The 20,522-nt window shown below is 42.8% G+C and overlaps 1 protein-coding gene across 1 annotated transcript; it reads left to right on the top strand.

Annotated features, from left to right (window-relative positions):
- Positions 1-19,655, top strand: cavin1b (caveolae associated protein 1b). The gene is made up of 2 exons (XM_083903904.1): positions 1-788; positions 17,036-19,655. Exons 1-2 carry the CDS (start codon positions 258-260, stop codon positions 17,906-17,908), a joined length of 1,404 nt encoding a protein of 467 aa, XP_083760030.1. The 5' UTR covers positions 1-257; the 3' UTR covers positions 17,909-19,655.
- The last annotated feature ends 867 nt before the right edge of the window (positions 19,656-20,522 follow it).

Here is a 20,522-nt window from a genome sequence, read left to right as displayed (position 1 = left end):
TGGTAACATCCAGCATTGCTTGGCTGCCCCTGCACACTGGCCCGATTCCAGGGGATTTGACGTAGACAGGACACAGACAGACAGACAGACAGACAGACAGAGAGACAACGTGCATCTGAGTTTTTGAAGTCGGAGGGAAACACAGAGGACGAGAAAACAAAGCAGGTGTGAGAGACAGGAATCGGAAAAAGTGGGTCTAGAAGAACCGGTGGTCAAGAAAGTTTCATAAGCTAACTGTACACGGCAAGTCCGGCAACATGGCAGCCATGGAAGCACTGGCATCCTCAAGTGCCCAACTGGAGCCTCATAGCCTCACTGAGATCTCCGATGACGAGGTCAACCTCCCACATTCAGAGGATGAAGAGGATGCAGTTGCAGCGGTCAAGAAAGAGCTGGCCTCCGTGGAAACGGAGGGGGACGCTGCCGAAGAAAAGGACGAGGCGGCGAACGCGGACACCCAGGTGAACGGGGTCATGGTGCTGACTTTGCTGGACAAGATCATCGGCGCCGTGGATCAGATCCAGCAGACCCAGAGCGGGCTGGAGGCCAGGCAGCAGGAGATGGAGCGCTCGGTAACCAGCATCCAGGGAGAGCTGACCAAACTGTCCAAGAGCCACAGCACCACGTCCAACAGCGTCAATAAGATGATGGAGAAGGTGCGCAAGGTCAGCGTCAACGTGAAGACGGTGCGGGCCAACCTGGAGAAGCAAGGAGGCCAAATCAAGAAGCTGGAGAACAACGAGGCCGAGCTGCTCAAGAGACGCAACTTTAAAGTCATGATCTATCAGGTAGGAGAGTCTGTGTGTGTGTAAATATGTGTGTGGTGTGAATCAGTGCATTACTGTACTCTGTGTGATAGAGGATAGAGTTAAAACACAGGACGCCATATTGGCTGAGAAATGGGTGTGGCACATGGGCGAACCAAAAACCCAAATCATCGCACAAACCCCAGTGGTGGTTTGATACAAATGAAGAGTTGGTTGACCATAGATGCTTCAAACAGATGTTTGAGTGACATGCTGTGGCATCTGTCCTGTACAAAGTCATTATTTCCCAGTTCTGGAGATATTTAAAACTTACATTGGTGACATTCCATGTTCGCCTACTCCTTAATCAAATCAGGATTATTAAACATACTGTATTTATTGTAAAAGCACCTTTATAACTTGTTTCAAAAAGAAAACTTTAATGCAAGGCGACATAGACCCTTAACTGAAGTATTCTGTAATATAAAACTGACCAAAAACAGTTCGGAAACACGACTTTCACTTCAGTCCATGGCAATTTGTGATATCCTGCCACCCACTCTGACCACCGCCCCAACCACTCCTCGATATTTTCGAAGAATGTTGACTGTTATCAAAGTTCAGGCAGAAATGATCATTCCTTCCAAATGTTTTTGTTTGTTTGTTTTAGCACTGCTATAATGAGCATACAGTATAATTATAGTATAATTATTTTGCATTCGCTTTATTGGAACACATCCAGAGGTTTTCAGGAAAAAAAACAACAACAACAGTATTTAGTGTGATCTACTCCGACACTTGAACAATAGCATGGCCCTGGGCTCATGTTGAGTTAAACTCACTGACAGCGTTAGCTAATATAAGGCCAACTTTCATCACATCATCAAGACGTCAAAACTGGTGCTGCCTTGGGACTTTTGCACAGAACTGTACGAGTAATTTCTACGAGACATGAGGGAAAATGCCGCAATATTCTAAAGCAACTGGCCATAAGATCCTCCTAATATGTCGCAGAGACTCGGGAATAATGTTCATATAACAAACTGAACTCACCAACAACAACAGTACAGCCACAATATTTGCATACAAAAAAATATTTTGCAGACTGCAAATCATGTTTATGTTTTGAAATCAGGTTTTGGCATGTGGCGCCACCTACCGCCGCCTACCAATCATTGCAGTCAGTAGAGTCTCCATGCCGAGCAACCACTGGTTGCCAGTCACGTCTGAAAACCAAACCTGAAAGACCTCTGCTCTGTATTTTGAATTTGAGTGTAGTAACCGTTTTTGGCCACATTCTTACATGTGGCACCTTTAAATATTAGTTCAGTGTAATGAGGTAATTGAAGGGATCGAGTGGCCAACCTGTAGCTATGACAGGTATATACACGAAACAGTGGGTCGTAAATTCTATCTAGATACCAAAAAACACAAATGTGGCAGCAGACGTGTTTGTACTGTTTGCCCACAGCTGCACAATTTATGATGTTCTCACACCGCACAGTAGCCGCGATCGCGGATGAACTGTACGTCTGCGATTGTTTTACTCCCAGATGTTGAGCCCCACCCCACACCGCAGCTGTACATTGTAACATAAATAAACAGGATCCACTACATATGGCCTCCAGATATTTTCCTCACTGACACAGCACAGACTATGTATCAGAGTACAGAATACGAGTCTGCACATGTGAGCCCGAGCTTTGCCGTCATATGGAATAAAAAAAAAAAGCCACTCCACTTAACTTTTTTTGATGCAAAGATGGAAAATACCACAAGCGAGTGCGACGCACAGAAACGTTCATTTGAAGAAACAGAGCAAATTTTCATTCATTTGTTTATGAAGGGCCGCCCTGTTTCCTATTTTAGCCTTTGCAGAGAGATGTATAATAGCTTTCTGCTTTTTGCACAGTGGTGCAAGAACATTCAAAGTTTCCACCCTTGACTCAGTCGTCATGGCTTTTACTGACCCCCCCCCCCCCCTCCTCACTCTGCTGCTTCTCTCTAGCGACGGAGCAAAATGTCTTTTAAGAGGAGCCCCATCTTAGGCAACTCAGACTGTCTGACTGTGAAAGATTGAGCGTTTCTGCTCCGTCTAACATACTTTCACAATATATTTGGCTTCCTCACCTTGGCACAGCAGCACAAGAATTTATATATAATGATCAGCAGATGGGCAGGGCACGACACACGGCAAAATAACTTAGCATTTGACAGAATTCCTCGACTGTCACTTTGAGAGGATCGTGAATCAAAATTTAAATTACAGTCGTCACATCGCAATCTATCAGAAATACACACAGAGGGGAAAAACAAATGGGTTTGGAACTTGCTAGCATCAGCCAACTGCCTGGGCCCTTTGGCAACAGAAACTCCCCCTGAAATGCCTATCTCTATCTCTGGCTGCCTCACTAACTCAGAACACTGGCTTTGTTTATGGTTGCCAACTCTGACATAATGTCAGATTCATCTTCATTATAAAAAAAAAGAAAAAAAGAAAAACCACAATGTGTTCTGTTCTCAATTTTTCTTGTGCCACTGTGTTGCTGAAGACAGAGAAACATCCTCTGACAAGTCAGTGAACTGTTTGTCTCCCCAGGACAGTGTGTCAACACATTAAATACTTGGCCTTTGGTAGGACTTGAAACTACTTTGGGCTCTGCTGAGGAATCAGCAGCAGCAGCAGCAGTCGTCCGTATAAACTGTAAAGAACCTCATAAAAAGACAGACAGCAGTTTTCTCACGAAAGGTTTCATTATATCATCCAGGCTCTATAATCATTCAATATTACTTAGATATTGGTGTATTTATTATGTGTGTGTAAATATAAATAGTTTTAGGTCATTTAGAAACAATCGGTGTGTTTACATGCATGTTAAAATTATTGTTTTAGTCGGACTAAAACAATAATTCGGGTTTCTTGGGTGATGTAAACAGTCATAGTCGGACTAACATACCTGGATAATGTGATTCATAGTCCGATCACTCCTGCATGTATACGCTTAGTCAGACTGGAATCGGACTAGAATCAGACTGAAATTGGACTGGAATCGGACTTGGCGCTCTGTGCATGCAACAAACTTTGGATTAACATGTACAGCACGTATGAAACATGTTTTTTCTGTGACGTAAAGGTCAACAGGAAACTGATTGAAAATGCACTAGCTTATAGAGATAGATACAGCGCCAACGTATTTAGTGTCACTGTCAAGTTTGCATTTTCAGTTTTCAGTGCAGTTTCACTGTGCCGGAGGTCATTTCAGGGGCAATGGAAACATTCCATTCCACTAAAGATATTTAGCTGCTCCTCAGAACATTGTAAGTCTTCGCACAGTGGGGTTCAATTCCAGTGTTACAAGTGTATAAAGTCTCTAAATACTCTCATTTCCACAAGATCTTCTCAAGTACACTGTAGATATTGGACAGCCAAACTTAACATCATTCCCTTATTCGGGATTTCATGTTATCCACAAGGGAGATGTGACCTAATATTATTCTATTTGTGGGTTCGTGAAACTTGTAACCTAGCAACCGAGAATGTTTCCTGACTATTACCAGACATTTTTACAGACTGCGTCTCACTTGTCAGTCCGTGTGAGGCGGGAGTTCCTATGACTTCTTTTTTTTTTTTTTAACCATTACAGGAATTTCTTTTTTGGCAAATCATCGCTATGAGTCAAGAAAATAATACAAGCCAATAAACCAAAGCCACCTGTGGTTTACAACACAAACAATACAACACTAAGGCACTGGTATGTCGGACCAGCCCAGGCTACTGTTACAGTACTGTACGATGTGGAAGTGGAAACTGATCAGCAGCAGCTCTGTCAACACATCAGGTGGAAGAGACAGTCTCTCTGTTAACAAGAACAGCTGTCCTCCTCTGGGGTGTGTGTATGTGTGTGTGTGTGTGTGCGGGAGGCTTTTTGTCTATGGGAGTGTGTGTGTTTGTTACTTTAATGTCCAGTAAGCCTTAGATTTACTCCCTTGCATCTGTGACAGCTGAGTCCACATGGTGTCAGAAAACAGAGCTTTTAGTAAACTACATCAGCACAAATCACTGTTTGACTGAAACGAGTAAAGAGCCAAATAGCGAGGGAGTGGTGGAGACCAAACCAGAGATAATAGTCGTGTAAACAAGATACGTTTGGCTCAATAAACTCACTTTGTAACTGTGATTTCTGCTTATTATAAGTTACCCATAAGAACTTGAATTCACCTGGAAACATGGCTCCAGATATGTGCCACACGTTTGCATTTATTTTCCACGAAATTGGAAAATAATTTTAAAAAATGAACATCGCGTGCTATTGAAGATGACCTGAAACTAGCGATTATGACCATTAACTCTTCGGGACAATTGTAGTGAATTACAGAAGGAATTTTAATGACATTAGTTCTATTTGGCTTCACTACACCCAATGCTTATTCCTCTGCCCCTGCAGAGGCCAAACCTCACTTACTGCAGCTTAAATCAATCCCAAACCTCCCCTCTTCATTATTTATGCTGTGTGAAAACCGGAGGAAGAGGCGGAGATCCACGTTGTGCAGGGAGTGGATGGGTGTGTTGCTGTGAAGAGCATATTTAGACAGCTGATTCATGGCGCAGGCATCCCCAGCTCTCTGTGCGAACCTCCTCTTACTTATACCTCCGCCTCCTCATGCCGAGCCAGTCGCAGCCCTGTTCCTCCCTCTTCCCCCCCGACGCCTTTTCCACAGCGTGCCCTCCTCACCCCGCCCCGCCTCACGCCACACCTCGTCCAAACTCTCGAGCCACTCCATCCTTTTTTCCTCCCTCGCATCGCTTTCAATTATTCTCTTTTTTTTGGTTCACTTATTTCAGGACCTACTTAGTGAAATCAAGCCACCGAAGTGGCGTGAAGAGCATATATAGTGGCACTTAAACAGTCATTTTGAAATGCACTTTAAGAGTAACTGCCTTTTTTCAGTTATTTGGTGGTTTGGGTGAGTGAGGCCAAATAATCTCAGTTTTTATAGGAATTATTATTTCTGTATTTGTGCAGATGCCTGATTATCTTCTCCTTTTACGATATCACCACCAGCAAATCATCTGCCTCTATCTTGCCCGATACCATTGTGTCCTCTTCTGTTACACACCGACTGTCCTCATGTCCTCCTTCACAACATCCATGACTGTTCTCTGTGGTCTTACTTGGCTCCATCTTAAAAATCCAGTATATTTGGACTGTCCCAAACCGGACCAAACCATTTCTAAACCGTTCAACCGGAGCTGTCCACGTTTTTCATTGTTTGCTGTGATGCTTTCTCAAATGGTTAAAACAGGTAATATCAAGTAAAGACTTGTATTTGTGACATGGTATTGATATGAGTGGACTGAACTGAAGCAGTGTGATTTTGTGGCTTTGAGTGCAATCGCCACGTGTGTTATACGTGGATGCAATAAATACAAAGCTCATAGTTAGCTCATAATGCCAGCGGCACCTTTCCACTAAGCCATAAATCTCACATTCCTTCTTTCAGGATATCTAAATGTAAATCTATATTATTTCTCGATGCTACTGCAGCTCCTTTCTTTGGAATCTTGGACAGAGGAATATCACAAACAATCTCTCAGAACAGCTTTTGCTCATCATTTCCTTTTGCGCCGCTATCTCTCTATCACACCTGTTGCCTCGCTCGGCTGTCGCACACTCCCTAACATTTCACTCAACACCAACGTTGTAAAAAAAAACAAAAAACTTGTTCTTGTTTCAGCTTCAGCCAAATCATTTACCAATGAGCTCTAAATGTTCCATCCTCTGGAACGATTGAAACCAGATCTGCTGTCGCTCTGTGAGGTAACTTGTTATAATTTGATAATAAAAAATAAAAAAAAGTATTCGCCCTCGGTCTGGAAACAAACAGGCTCCCAATAATGTTTTGCCTGTAAGTTCACTAAGTGTGAACCGTTATTTTCTCACACAGGTCCATCCAGGCCCATATATGGACACGAGAGACAGAAATGTTCCCAGCTCAGTTTATAAGCCAGATTGTTTCTAACATTGTTTTCGGCTGTGAGCTGTGCTTTTACAGTCGACTGTTTTCTATTTGATACAGAACGCGGCCGCAGGGTTCATGTCATGCAACATCGTTCGAGATTCTGATGAGAACTTGTTGCCAACATGGGGAGGAAGGGACACGGAGAACGGGGGGGGGGGGGGGGGGGGGGTAGATGATAAAAGAGGACAGAGTGACAAGAGAGCTAATGGACACAGAGACAGAGAAGGGGAGCGAGCTGCTCTAAAAATAGCAGCGATCGCATACTTGTTTGATTGTGAGAAGGAAAGGGCCTTTTGGAGATCATGTTCCTGTTTAGTTTTAAAGATCCGAGGCTGCAGAAACTCTGGCCACAACATCTGCTTGTTTGTGACATAGGTCCGTATCGTCAATCATGTGTTTGCTTCTTGTACTTTAACTGTACACGGCACTGTTGAGCATGGCAGATATGCAAGTTTTATAACTTAGAACTGATAAATAAACATATTTTTTCATACTATTTCTGATTAGTTTGAATGTCCAAAGGAGCACACATACAGGTGACCCAGTATAACGATGGTGGAGGAACTATGAAATGTCCCTGTTGCATCCAGTTGAAAATCAAAGGATGCTGCACTCAAGTTAGCAAACTGTCTGCTGAAAAAGTCTCAAAAACACTTTATTCTTCCTTACATCCTCATAAATGCATCCACTTTGTGCCATCTGCATAGCTCTATACTGTAATTCAAGCCAAAATAAAGAAAATTAAACATCTTTTAAATGTGGTTCTGGGGACGAATAGAACTCAACAAGCCTCCAGGGTCAGAGGTGAGACGTCGTCAACATAACTCATGCCTAACTCTAGTCTCGTAAAGTTCTGTTGTTTACAGTTTGATTCATTTCGAATTAACTGTGAATTAATCTCTGACGAAAACGACAGCTTTTATCTCGCCAAATTCAAACCAGCCACGTCTGGGCCGTTCTAAAATAAAAGAAAAAATAATTAAAACCTTATTTTTCAGCTGTGGTGAAGAGCGTGACAAATCTGCACTTGACATTAAAACAGAAATCATTTTTCAGGATCAGACAGTTTTTTTTTTCTTTTTTTTTTTATTCGAGGAAGAGGCTTTTCCACATGAGTCAGAGGAGGATGACTCACAGTCAAAAGCTTTGGTTACAGAAAACACAAAGTTTGCTTCCTCATATGATCTGCTCGTCCGTCTCATGATTCCAGCTTTTTGAATTCTCTTAAATCATTGGCTCCAAAACAGGAGGACCATTGTGATAAGTTAGCATATCTGTTTCAGGGCTGAGTGGAACGGTGCCACAATGAAATTCACTTAGGGTCAGTGTCCTGCGTCACACCGACAATATAGATAAGACTCTATGACTTGGATGAACCAAGAATAAGAAATAAGCTGTTAAAGCAGAGCGCAGGATCGCACCAAAACAGCTCCATAAACACCGTCTTCCTCCATTGTCATTGGAAAGTGTTAACACGGGGGTGACCATGGGAACAAACACTGTCATTCCTCACGGTCCAAGTCAGTGTTAGTCAATGTGGGGGGGGGGGGGGGTGCACAAAGCTGGAAGCCAACCAAAGAGCAGAAGGGATGGGGCTGTCATGCTGCAGCTGCTTATCTCATAATAATCATAATTACATCCCTTTCATCTAAAATCTTGTGATTCAAGAGCGGTGGCTTCATTCTGTGCATTTGCCTCAAGTTGTCATCGGATAAGTCAGTGGAATAATGCACTCATCGTCGGACGTATTGTTGTCATCACTTACAGTAGGAGTCATTAATAATGGGGCTTCTGACTTTCCACATCCACAGTCTTTGTGCTCCTACATGAAAGTACATGATCAGAATGCCCACGAACCAAATTATGTCGTAAAAAAAAAAAAGAAAAGAAAAGAAAAAAAAAGCAACCCTCCACCGATAGTCAACAATGGCAAGCTGTGTCTTGCAGTGAGAGCGGGGGGGAAAAAAAGTAAAAAGGTTGGAGAATGAAAACAGCACCGATGCCTGACACACGTGTGTCTGCAGCCTTGGAAACACTGCAAGAAATCTTCATGTCTGCTCCATTCATGTGTGAACGGTTCACGCAAAACTTGACTTGACCTGAGGTTCCACTGCTTCGATACACAAAAGAGACGAAGAAGTCGCTGCTCTGGGAAATACTGTCGCAACCGACCGGGAGAGGAAAACATGTGATGTAATACATACCTTTTTTTGATGTCTTGAATACCCAGCGTTAACATGGAGACCATGGCCTCTATAGCCAAATGAAATGAGGCTATAGTAAAATCCTTGTGCACTTGTTTCCTTCAGTTCACGTGTAAGCAGCACCTGGAATGTTGTTTTAGATCAGCAAACACTGATTAGAGACTTCTCCAGAGTTGTAAACACTGAAAACACTCTTTCAATAATCAAGTGCTTGATAGCACTTTTCCGTGTGCCAATGCTAATACCACAGTCAATACTGATGTCAGTCTGGGGCACGTGTTTTTACATCTTTTAACGCCTCGTTCGTCCATCAAATAGTTAATGATCGCCATGGCGTGTCTCAAATTGTCGGGTTTTGCTGAGTCAGCAGATGACTGTATACGAACCAATCTAGGCCAGGAATTCTCTGTAGCACACGGAGCAAATCGGAGATGATGTAGAGCTCTGAGGTGCAGCCGGCACCTATGTTCCGAAATCCAGATGTTCCGAAAGCCCTACAGCATACAGAATGCTATTCCTTACGCTAACCCCAACCCTAGCCATGCTACCCTAACAGACATCAACTGATTGTTTATTGTTTATTGTTTATTTAAAAGGATCCCCATTAGCTGTCACCAAAGTTAGACAAGCTAGTCTTCCTGGGGTCCTGATGCCAGGCACATCGGGAACATTACGCTGGGGATAAACCCACGCTTCCCCCAACGCGTATGGCTGGTTCCGCCCTGCGAAACACGTACCACAGGCTTGTCAGCGTCGCGAAATCGCCCTCCACTGAAAGGCCAGGTTACCAGATTACATTGTGATCTCTAAGCATTGGTCGAAACAGGGCAAGGAGGTCAAACCTCATAGGGATTTTCGGAACATAGGGCTGTGCCAGGCACAGGAGCTTCTCCACGAAAAGTTCTTCAAGGAGGACTGAAGAAATAAACAAACACTTTTACTGACTGACTTTTTTTGCAATATCCAATCTACTGATTTGGACCAGTGGTGCACGATTATCCCCCCTACACATGCGTAATTTCCAAAGAAGTATTGAATTTACACTGGGGAAGTTGTGTAATTTATCCAAAGGTGCAGGTGTGAATCTGCAGGATAAATATCCACAGGCTAACAAGCATCGAGTCAAGAGAAAGTCAAGCCCCTGAGCTGTGTCTTCTACATTCTTTGGCATCTAGTCTGCAGATCGTATGCCTCCTGCACTGCACTGCGCTCATTCTTGTATTTTCATTAGTTCTACTTTGTTTTTATTCATTTTAATGGGACCATGTGCTCCATTATTCTATGGTAACAAGTTTGCAGCATTATTATCTTCAGTGTTTCGCCTACATTCATTCAGATTATAGGGGAACGACTGCTAGATTATTGTCCCAGCATCCCTACTACTAACTATTTCACATGCTCATCGATAAGATGTGGCTTATTCTCCTCCATATTTGAACAACAGTTCCAGTTCCAATTTTCTTCTAATTGCCTGTTTGCTATCTCATTTTATGCTGTTGTGAAAGAACCAGAGTCAGTGCAACTGAGTCAGAAACAAACAATATTTGCCTGGCACACATCTGGCACAGGAATATTTGTTCTGTTGCCATGGAGCTGCGAACGCTGATCTCTCTCTCATTCCTCAGTGATCCACTATAAAACACTGCTAGTGCACTCTGTGTCGAAAGTTAGAAAGAAAGAAAGAAAAAGAAAGAGCTTCTGCAATGCTTTAATGCAACAATGGTCTGGTGACTCATCCCTCTTTCTCCCCCTCCAAGGACCTACTGTGGGCATGCCATAACTTTATATAGCCATCGCTCTCTCTTTCTTTGGTCTCATGTCTCTGATTAAAGGGGACAAGTGGAAAACAGAGGCAGAGTCGAGAGTTCTCTCTCCCCAGAGTTTTATACTGTGTGGACCGTTATAGTCTTTCCCATGGTACTGTACTGTACACACACACTCACACAGACTGTATCCATCACCATTAGTTAGTTTACACTGCAGTGGTTTTTAAACTCTACAAATCTGAGATTGTTACTTAAGGCTAGCTTTACACGACAACGATCTGAACACAAACCGCACAAGTGGCGTTGCATTCCCACTTTTTATTTAAATTTGATGTAGTATGCATGCCAGGTGGATAGGTGGCACTGTGAAGCACTGCCGTACAAACACCAGGAGCGCAGGAGCGTTGAAACTTCCTTCTACTTCTCTCTAGTAGCATGAAGTGGCAGCTAAGGCAACTTGAATGTCTGACTGATATAATCCGACATGTTTGTTGTCGTTTGGCTGTACTGCACATGGATCTGACGTAAACGCGTACGGGAGGATAGCCAGCTCAGAGCACACTTTTGCGTTTTTTAAACGCCACGGTGAAGCGTTTTTAAGATTTCCGCCCCAAAAAGCCCCAAAAACGCCGTCGCCGTCTAAACGAAAGGCACATCTGATAAAATATTTTGTCGGTTTCACCCGGGAGTGTTGTAGTATAAAGCCAGCCTAAGAATCCTGGTCTGGGGCCCTGCATATTTTTAGGGGTTGACCTGCTCCAACACACCTGATTCTAATGAATGGTTTGTTATCACTGATATAACGAGCTGATCATTTAAATCTTTTTTTAACTTTTATGTATAACGTTTTTTTTTTTAATTTGAAATGAAGAAAACCCCGGGAAGGCTATTTAATGACTCCATTTTAGATTTTATAGAGCCTGCAGCAGGGGCTAAACTAAGCTGAAGTTCAAAGTTTGTTTGTTAACCTAAAAACAAACTCACCACAAGTTGCTCATTTAATTCGATTTTTATATCATATCAACATGCGCTCCGTCGGCTTTTGAAGTTGGCTCATAAAAGATCTTCTATTTTGTATTTTTTTGTCAAATCGCCTCGTGACAACTCATCAAACGACTAATAAACGGACCTTGTGGCGAACGTGTTCCCTCAAATTAAGAAAGATTGTTTTTAAACGCATGAAGGGGACAAGGGAACAGCGTCGTCCTCAGTTGACTCTCAGCTTTGAATCCAGCAGCGGCATCATGAGCGTTTTCACAGATTTAATGGATGTTGTTGCGTGTATAAAACGGAATACACACGTAAAAGGTCATACAGTTTGCAAACATACACACACACACACACACACACACGCACACTTTTCCACAGCAGTAGGGGAGTTCTTAGTGGTTTGAGTTTAAACAGGAAAAGAGAAACAGAGAGGGGTGTGTTACAGCGGGATTCCTCTCCCTCTCTACTTTGGGCTGATGAGTGGTTGCAGTGTGGGCGCAGAGTGGAAATCTTCCATGGTGTGTTTCATACCTCACACACACACACACACACACACACACACACACACACACACACACACACACACACACACACACACTCCACAGGCAGCAGCAGTAGGTCTACCCCATGATTCAAGCGCTTTCGCGTGGAAACTATTTTTTTCTCCTCCTCCCCCCCCTTTCATCTGGAAGCATTACAGTTCACCACTGTTGCCAAGGAAACACAAGTACAACTAAATGTTTTGGCCTGGAAAAAAAATGGAGGCAGTAAAATTGCAAATGGTTAGCTTGGCATGGTTTTTATTTGTAGATTACAAGAGAGGGAGAGCAGTGACGTGCCGGCTGCACTGGTCACTATGTAATTTAGTGCCCACTCGTGGCAGCTGCTCCTCATTGTCCTGGTCTGACATTTTGGAGAAAATCCTCTCTGACCAGAATCAAACTTTATACATATGACACATAGTAAACCCTCGAGGTATTGTATTAGGTCAAGATGCCCGATGTCTTGGTATTTAGGGAGGGAACCTTCAAAGTTATGGCTGTTTATATTGAACACCAGGTCTGTTTATTAGAACATGTGAGTCATTAAACTCAAAGATGGCTAAAGATTAGAATTAAGTCATAGATTAGTCTTGATATGCCATCAGAGATTAGAAACATCTTCACCTGAAATACAGGCATAACCGACAGTGGTTTAAACAGATTATTCACAATTTGGTAATCACATTTACAGCCTGTAAATATGTTGTGGATTTCAGTTCATGCAGGATTAGTCCCTGCTTTCCAGTATTTTTATTTCAGATTGCAGTGCACAGACAGACAGCGTAAATCACATGAATAAACAATAATACATGAAGTGTGATTACCAGTAAATCAGGAGTGTGGGCATTACTGCATGAATGAGATGTAACATGATAGTGCTTCTCCCTTTGCCCATCTGTCAATAGATGCTGGAGTACAAAGGATATGCAGCACACACACACTCGTCTGGCTTTGTTGCTGTTGCCATGGTTCCCCTGTACTGGTGACTTACCGCTACAAATCCAAATATACCCGCATGAAACACCACCATCATGTTGGATATAGACTTTCAGGAAACAGGCACATGCACGTTCCAACTTATTTCTACCTCATTCTGACACTGTCGAACGTATGTCGTAATATTTGTAATAACATGTCTGTTTTCTTTTACGATGAACAGTGCTTGCGATTTCACGGATAATAGATGCACTACAGGCTTGCGCTGTTCACAGTAGAGTTCATGGTGGGACAAATGCATCATGCATTGCACACTCAACATGAGACAGAAACACGGCATTTTGCTGACAACACAGAACGTCCACCAGCTGATCCCATCAACTGGCACACACACACACACACACACTCAAACATACAACAATGCTCGCCTTTTGTATGGATTACATCCACCTGACAAATAAATACACACTAAGACTAAACTAGACTCAACTGGTTGCAAAAAAATGAGCTTACATCTCACTATAATGTCATTTTCCTGAGGAGTTAATGGTCTCAATGACTAGTTTTGGGTCTTTTTCAATAGCACATGATGTCAAATTATGTTCCCATTTAGAGAGAAATGGACAAAGTATGGCACATATGAGTGGACTTCAGCTGGTATCATCCAATAGGAAGTTTCAGGTGCTGCAACTTCTATTAGTCAAGCCTGGTTACCTTGTTTACACCTAAGAATGTTTTTTTCCCCATTTGGTCTCTCTGAAACAAACCAGCAAATGAAAAAAAAGAACATTTTCGCTGTTAGAATACGGCTATAATACAGGATTAATCCACACTGAGGGAGCAGATGCCATTGGAATTGTCAGTGGACTGGACTTCCGTGCTTTGTTCAATAGAAATAAGCCGAATGAAAACAATGCAGAAGGATCCAATCATATGCACCAGGAGATCAAGTTTTGAGGTGTTTATTATGGGTGACGACACCTAAAGCCTTGAAGCATAGTTTAATTTGAACATAGCTGTCGAGTAATGACAAGTCCTGGAGGACGACGTCATCACTTTTACAGTAAGAGTGTAAAATATAAGGTTAGGGGGCAAAGAAACCTGAGTGTAAGAGTTTAGTGCACACACATAGTGAGCGTTGGTGTGTTAGAGGGAGAGAGAGAGAGAGAGAGAGAGAGAGGGAGCCACAGTAAAAGCACTGTGAGTGCCTCCAAGATGAATGAGTTTTCCACCAGCCATGAGTCACTGCAGCCATGTGCCCACTAATGACAGATGGAAAAGAAAGGGAAAAAAAGAAAGAAAGAATGAAGAGATGAAGCAAATAAGAGTTTGCATGTTAGAAAAGTGGAATGCAGCGGTCACACACACACACACACACACACACACACACACACACACACACACACACACACACACACACACACACACACACACACACACACACACACACACACACACACACACACACACACACACACACACACACACACCTGACATGGAGGGAGAAAAAAGAGAGCAAATTGTGACGTCTCACAATGTGATGAAGCAAATCATGAGACAAATACTCAGACGAATGCTTCAGGACACACACACACACACACACACACACACACACACACACACACACACACACACACACACAGAGAGAGACTCTCTTCATCTGTCTCCCTCGCACACAAACACACACATTGTGGTTCAAAGAGTTTTTTTTTTTTGTTTTTTTGCAGCTAACCAAATATGGAAATGATCTGCTTGTGCATGTTTGGTAAGAGCTAAGGGCTAAATGCACTCTCTCTGCCATTGCTGCCATTGCTTAGAAAGCTAAACACACACACACACTTACTCACAAAGCCATTACATACCTCATTCATCTATTTTCCATGGCTGTAAGTGTACCTTCCTGTCTTTGGCCCGGCAGGCTCACGGAGAACAATGTCCTATTAAATTAGGAGGGTCAGGAAGTCAACACACACCAAGGTGATTGCCTGGACTTCCTCGTACAATATTTCCATGTACTATGGACGCACACATGCACGCAGCGGAGAATTCCCTCCTTCGCCCCAGCTTCTGTTGAATCCATCATGTGCAAACACATTAGCCCGTGACCTCCTACGCCCTCAGCTGACAGACTGGGTTTTCCCAGGCACATGTAGGCTCCTTAAAGTTAAGCAAACAGGGCCAACAACGTCATTTTAAAAAGGGGATTTGGGTCATATTCTCTCTTGTCTGTGTTGTACAGTGTGTTTGGAAACATGTTCCCATGAGACCCCATGTCGTGACTCATCTTGTCTTTGGGGGAGTGCACTGATTCTCATCCAGTCTAGTGCTGTGTGCCATCCCAACCCAATGGCCTCAAAGAAATGGTGTAAGATCTTGGATCTCTGTCATGAACTCCTCTCCACAGATGAGTGTAGACCAGGTTTTCTCACTCATGGTCCTGGGGAGCCACTGTCCTGCATGTTTTACGTGTTTTCCTGCTCTAACACACCTGATTCAAATAAATGGCTTGTTATCAGGCTTCAGCAGAGCTTACTGACAGGGTTAACCATTTGAATCAGGTGTATTTGTGCATGGAAAACACCTAAAACATGCAGGACAGTGGCTCCCCAGGACCAGGAGTGAGAAACCCTGGTGTAGACAATAGTGACCTTTCCACTGAAAGAACTTCTATGCAGAGCAGGTGCAGTAGAACAGCCAATAGGAGCAACCTCTCTCTCTCTGAAAGACAACCAGATTGGTCACCGTCTCCCATTATGGGCCATCATTTCCCTAAGCGATTTGCAATACTCGCTCCAATTGTTCTAGAAATCAAAAACACGACGCATGCAATGAACTTGAGCAGGACGTGTGTTTTCCACCACATCTGCCCGTCCGACACAGCTGCTCACTCATCCGAGGTCAAGTTTACCCGAGATACTGCAGCAGCACAATACCTTCATAAAGCTGCCATCGCACTGAAGCAGCAGCAGCAGCAGCAGCAGCAGAGCACAATAGGCACATGACCCCGCCCACCCGGCGTCAGCCCTCGCACCTCAACCTTCCAAGCCAATACTTTGATGCTATCATCTTCCTGCTGAGCAGATGATTTTCCAAGACTCTGAGGCATCCTCCCATTTGTGCTATTACTCCGTTCGTACGACAACAGAAATGTATCTCCCCGTCCACACCTTACAGCTGCCCCCCTCCTTTCACCCTGTGCTCCTTTGTTCTGGCTCTGACTTGTTCCTGTTTTGACCGTAAAGGCATGTTGAGGGAGAGGAAAAGACAATACACACATGTATTGGGCTCTCATGCAGACATTCAGGAGCCCGATTGGACGAAGGATTTGCCGTGATGGAAAGAGGAAGACCCCCCCCCCCCACCTCCTTTTCCCATCCCTTCATTAATAAGTCAGAGTATGAGGGTGAAGGGAACATGAGGAAAAGTAAACGGGCGAAAGGCGAAACAAAAGTGGGTGGGAGAAGAAAAAGGCCATGGGAATGAAGGAGTACTGTAGATGATGGAGAACACATAGCAAAATGCAGTGGTGTTGTTTTAGAATGCTGTATCAGGGCGGGCCAGGGTCAGGTGGAGTTTATGAAAGTAGAAAAGTTATGTTAGCTACTATCAAAATGGTTTATCTTCTGAATTTCTTGGAAATCTTGGGTTGGGAATCTTTAGGTTGTCCCCTAGGTTGTATTAGAAGTCCACCTTACAAGGAAAGAATGTTCTTTGACGTCCTGAAAACTAATGTCATGTGTAAATGTTGACTTTCAACAGTGTTGTTCTCTCTACCTCAACCTCATCAAAATAAGCCTGCATTAACAGTTCTTATGTTCTGTTTTTCACAGGATGAAACGAAGGTTCCGTCAAAGCTCAGTGTCTCTAAATCCATGAAGATCTCGGAGTCTGCGGCAGGCAGCAGGAAAGGCAGCGTGTTGGAAGGTGTGGAGGAGAACGTACTGGAGGAAGGAGAAGAAGGCGAGAAAACAGACAAACCCCATGTAGACCTCTCGTCAGACGAAGAGGGAGTGGAGATTGAGGACATCATTGAGGAGACTCGCGCCGAGCGCATCAAGCGAAGCAGCCTTCAGCGCGTACAGACCCTGAAGACAGTTTTCTCCAAGGAGAAGATGGATAAGACCAAGGCAAGGACCAGGGAGAACATGGAGAAGACCAAACAAAAAACCATGGACAACCTGGAGAAGACAAAGCAGAGGACAAGAGAGAACCTGGAAAAAACCAAGCAAAGAACCAAGGAGAACATAGAAAAGGCCCAGCAGAAAACTAAGGCAAACCTGGAGAAGACACGTCACAGTTTAGAGAAGAAGATGTCAAAGATTGGAACGCGCATGGCTGTCAACCCGGAGCACAAGCAAAAGATGCAGACGTCCCGCGAGAAGGTGAAGAAGTCGTTCACGCCAGACCACGTCGTCTACGCCCGGGCCAAGACTGCTGTCTACAAGGTGCCGCCGTTCACCTTCCACGTCAAGAAAGTCAGAGAGGGCGCCGTCGAGGTGGTGCAAGGCACCGAGATGGTGGAAGTGTCCCAGGACGTCGAGCACTTCAGCGAGGTCGACGAGGCCGTCGAGAAGGGAATGGAGGAGGTCGAGATGGAGATGATGAACGGTGGAGGTGATGAAGAAGAGGCGGAGGAGGACGAAGACGAGGACACCCACGATGCCCTGCACGAGCACGAGCAGGAGCATGAAGACAGTGATTAGAGAAAAGAACGAGGAATTCGCCAAACGTCTAACGAGATCCTATTCTGGCCGTCATTCCTATCATGTTATAATAATTTGCATTCACCAGTATAGTTGTCAAACGTTGTGGTAACGTTGCTGCAGATTCTTCAAGGACGATGAATAAGCCAATACTTCATCCAGATTTCATGAGTCCAGATGATGCAGAAGATCACTCAAATTGAAAGAAGAGGAAAATGAGGAGAGCTGACATCACCAGGATGAGACACCATCATTGTGAGGAGGTGTAATTTGTCATTTTCCATCAACACTACACTACACTAATCACTTACATATGGAGTATAAGGAAATGACTCGTCTCCCAACAGCTGACTTTAAGGTCGGTTTGCTTGAACACCAATGGCCAAATTATTCATGAATACCAATGATTATCCAGAAGTACTTTTTTTTAAACATTTTTAAACACTACATACCAGACATGCAAGTACCCTTTCACTTCCTGCTTTGTTATCTTACTCTGATTCATTTACCCATTATTTGGACGTAAATCTTTGCCGTTTCAAAGGTTTCTACGAGCTCACAGTTTAAATAATGTGTGTAAAATATTCTATGTAATCACACTATGCTGACGTCATTTCTGACAGAATGTAACCCCATCACTGTCTTTTCAAAACATTTATTTTCTCACGCAAAAGCTCTTTTTGTAGTACTTTATAACCTGCGCCAAGATGTCTAGAAAAAACACACACACACAAGGTCTGTTGCATTTCACTGATAAGTGGTTTTCTCATTAGGACAAAAACACTAAATCAAAAAACTTTGCTAAATCCAAATACCCTGTCTATGCACAGAATAAAAGTGTTTTGTTGCTGCGGTCCGACACTGACCCCTAGTGTTCAGCCATTTCACTCGTGCCAACTGTTCCCTTTCACATGTCATTTCAGTATTTCCACACAATATGGTGCACATGTGTTTCTATGTAACAAGATGTAAAAATGTATTTTATTCTGAGAATGCTTTGCAAGACTGAAATTGAGAATTAACGTTGTGCTCTGACTGCATGTTTTTTCAAGCATATTAAAGATAAACCTCCGCCCTCCAGTTCATTTTCCCAACCTGGTGAGGGTTAGCGGAGGCCGGAGCCTTTCAATGCATTCTTTAGTGCTGAACCTTGTATAGCTGTCTATCAAAAATAACACCGAGTCAGTCTCACGCATATAAGAGAATATATAGTTTTACATAAATGTCCCATGTTGCCATATTTGTACTGTCAAAGTTTAGCTTCCAGCTCAGAAAAAAAGAGAGCAATTTTATTTGTGTTACCTTTTGTATATAATGTGAATCACAGCCAATGCAGATCACGGTGCATACTGATTTTTACGTATACCAGAGAGCCTCTTGCCTCTAGCACTTCTTCAGCATTTTAGAAAAGCTTCTTGGGCCCAATTTTTTTTTCTTTATAAATTTGCACAGATTTCCACAGTGCAGAATATACCTATTAAATATTCTAGCTTTTTTTTTTTTTTTTTTTTTTTAAATGCACAGTTGCAGTGCAGACGTGGTTTCAGGCTCAAGCCTAAAAACAACAGTGAATTAACAATGCCATGTCTGTCAAGGCAGGAACAACATGCAGCCAAAGTGTCGATCAAATGTAACCGTTTCCTCACTTTTGTTTTGTCATTAACAGACTCTTTAAAAAACAAAAAAACATTTCATGTTAATTTCTTAACCACTAATGATTGAATTAATAAAAAAAAATTGCTTCACATTTGTTGGTGTTTTTATTTCACGTCACCAAAGATTGCCATGGTGTATAATCTATGAACTTGGCGAGTTTGGTCTCTCTTTATAGAATATATATTCAGATATACTTAAATGATAATGATATATGTAATCAATGAAGAATAATGTGTGTTTGTTTTTGGAGTAACAATTCCTGCTATGCATCAGGCCTCAGGGCCAAAAACTCTGGCTACACTTCCCTCTAGTGGAAGATAATGGTACAACACCCTATATTTGCAACGGAATTTCATTTTAAAGTCTTTAAAATGAATCTGGATTAATTTCAGCTAAGTATACTTCATATTTCATAAAATAAAATTGTATCTATTTCAATATGAAACAAGAATGAATTGCATTTTAATTCTTTAAACTCTCAAGACTGTGAAGGAAGAGTTTGTTTGTCGCAGGAAAGAGGAAACACAAAGCTGATGACATGCAAAGCTGTGATAAAAATACCTCAAAGTCAAATATTAAACAATAGAAACATAAAACAAACCGTGTTTATTTCCTAATTTCTGTTTATTGTGTTATATATTGTTTTTTTTACACAACTTTTTTCATGTGAACTGTTGCGTTGAGTCATAAGTACACGCTCATTAGCGGTAATAAGCACAATAAACACGCAAAAACGCAGTGACAAATACGCAAAAAAACAGATTTGCGTATTTGTCACTTCGCTGGGTGCGGGCCGGGGGTGGGGCTCATAACGGAAATAAGAGAGCTGACAGGACTGTACCAAGTCACCTGAAGTTAGCCTGCATACAACCGGATGTGGAAGTAAACGTTTTGTATCAAAGCTAAAATCGTAAAAAAAAAAATAAAAAAAATAATGAAAGCATAGCAATGACTGCTA

This window comes from Microchirus variegatus (genome assembly GCF_963457635.1).
Source record: "Microchirus variegatus genome assembly, chromosome: 17".
Classification (NCBI taxonomy): Eukaryota; Metazoa; Chordata; class Actinopteri; order Pleuronectiformes; family Soleidae; genus Microchirus; species Microchirus variegatus.
The sequence above is the reverse complement of the archived record's forward strand: the minus strand, read 5'-3'. Positions and strand labels throughout refer to the sequence as shown.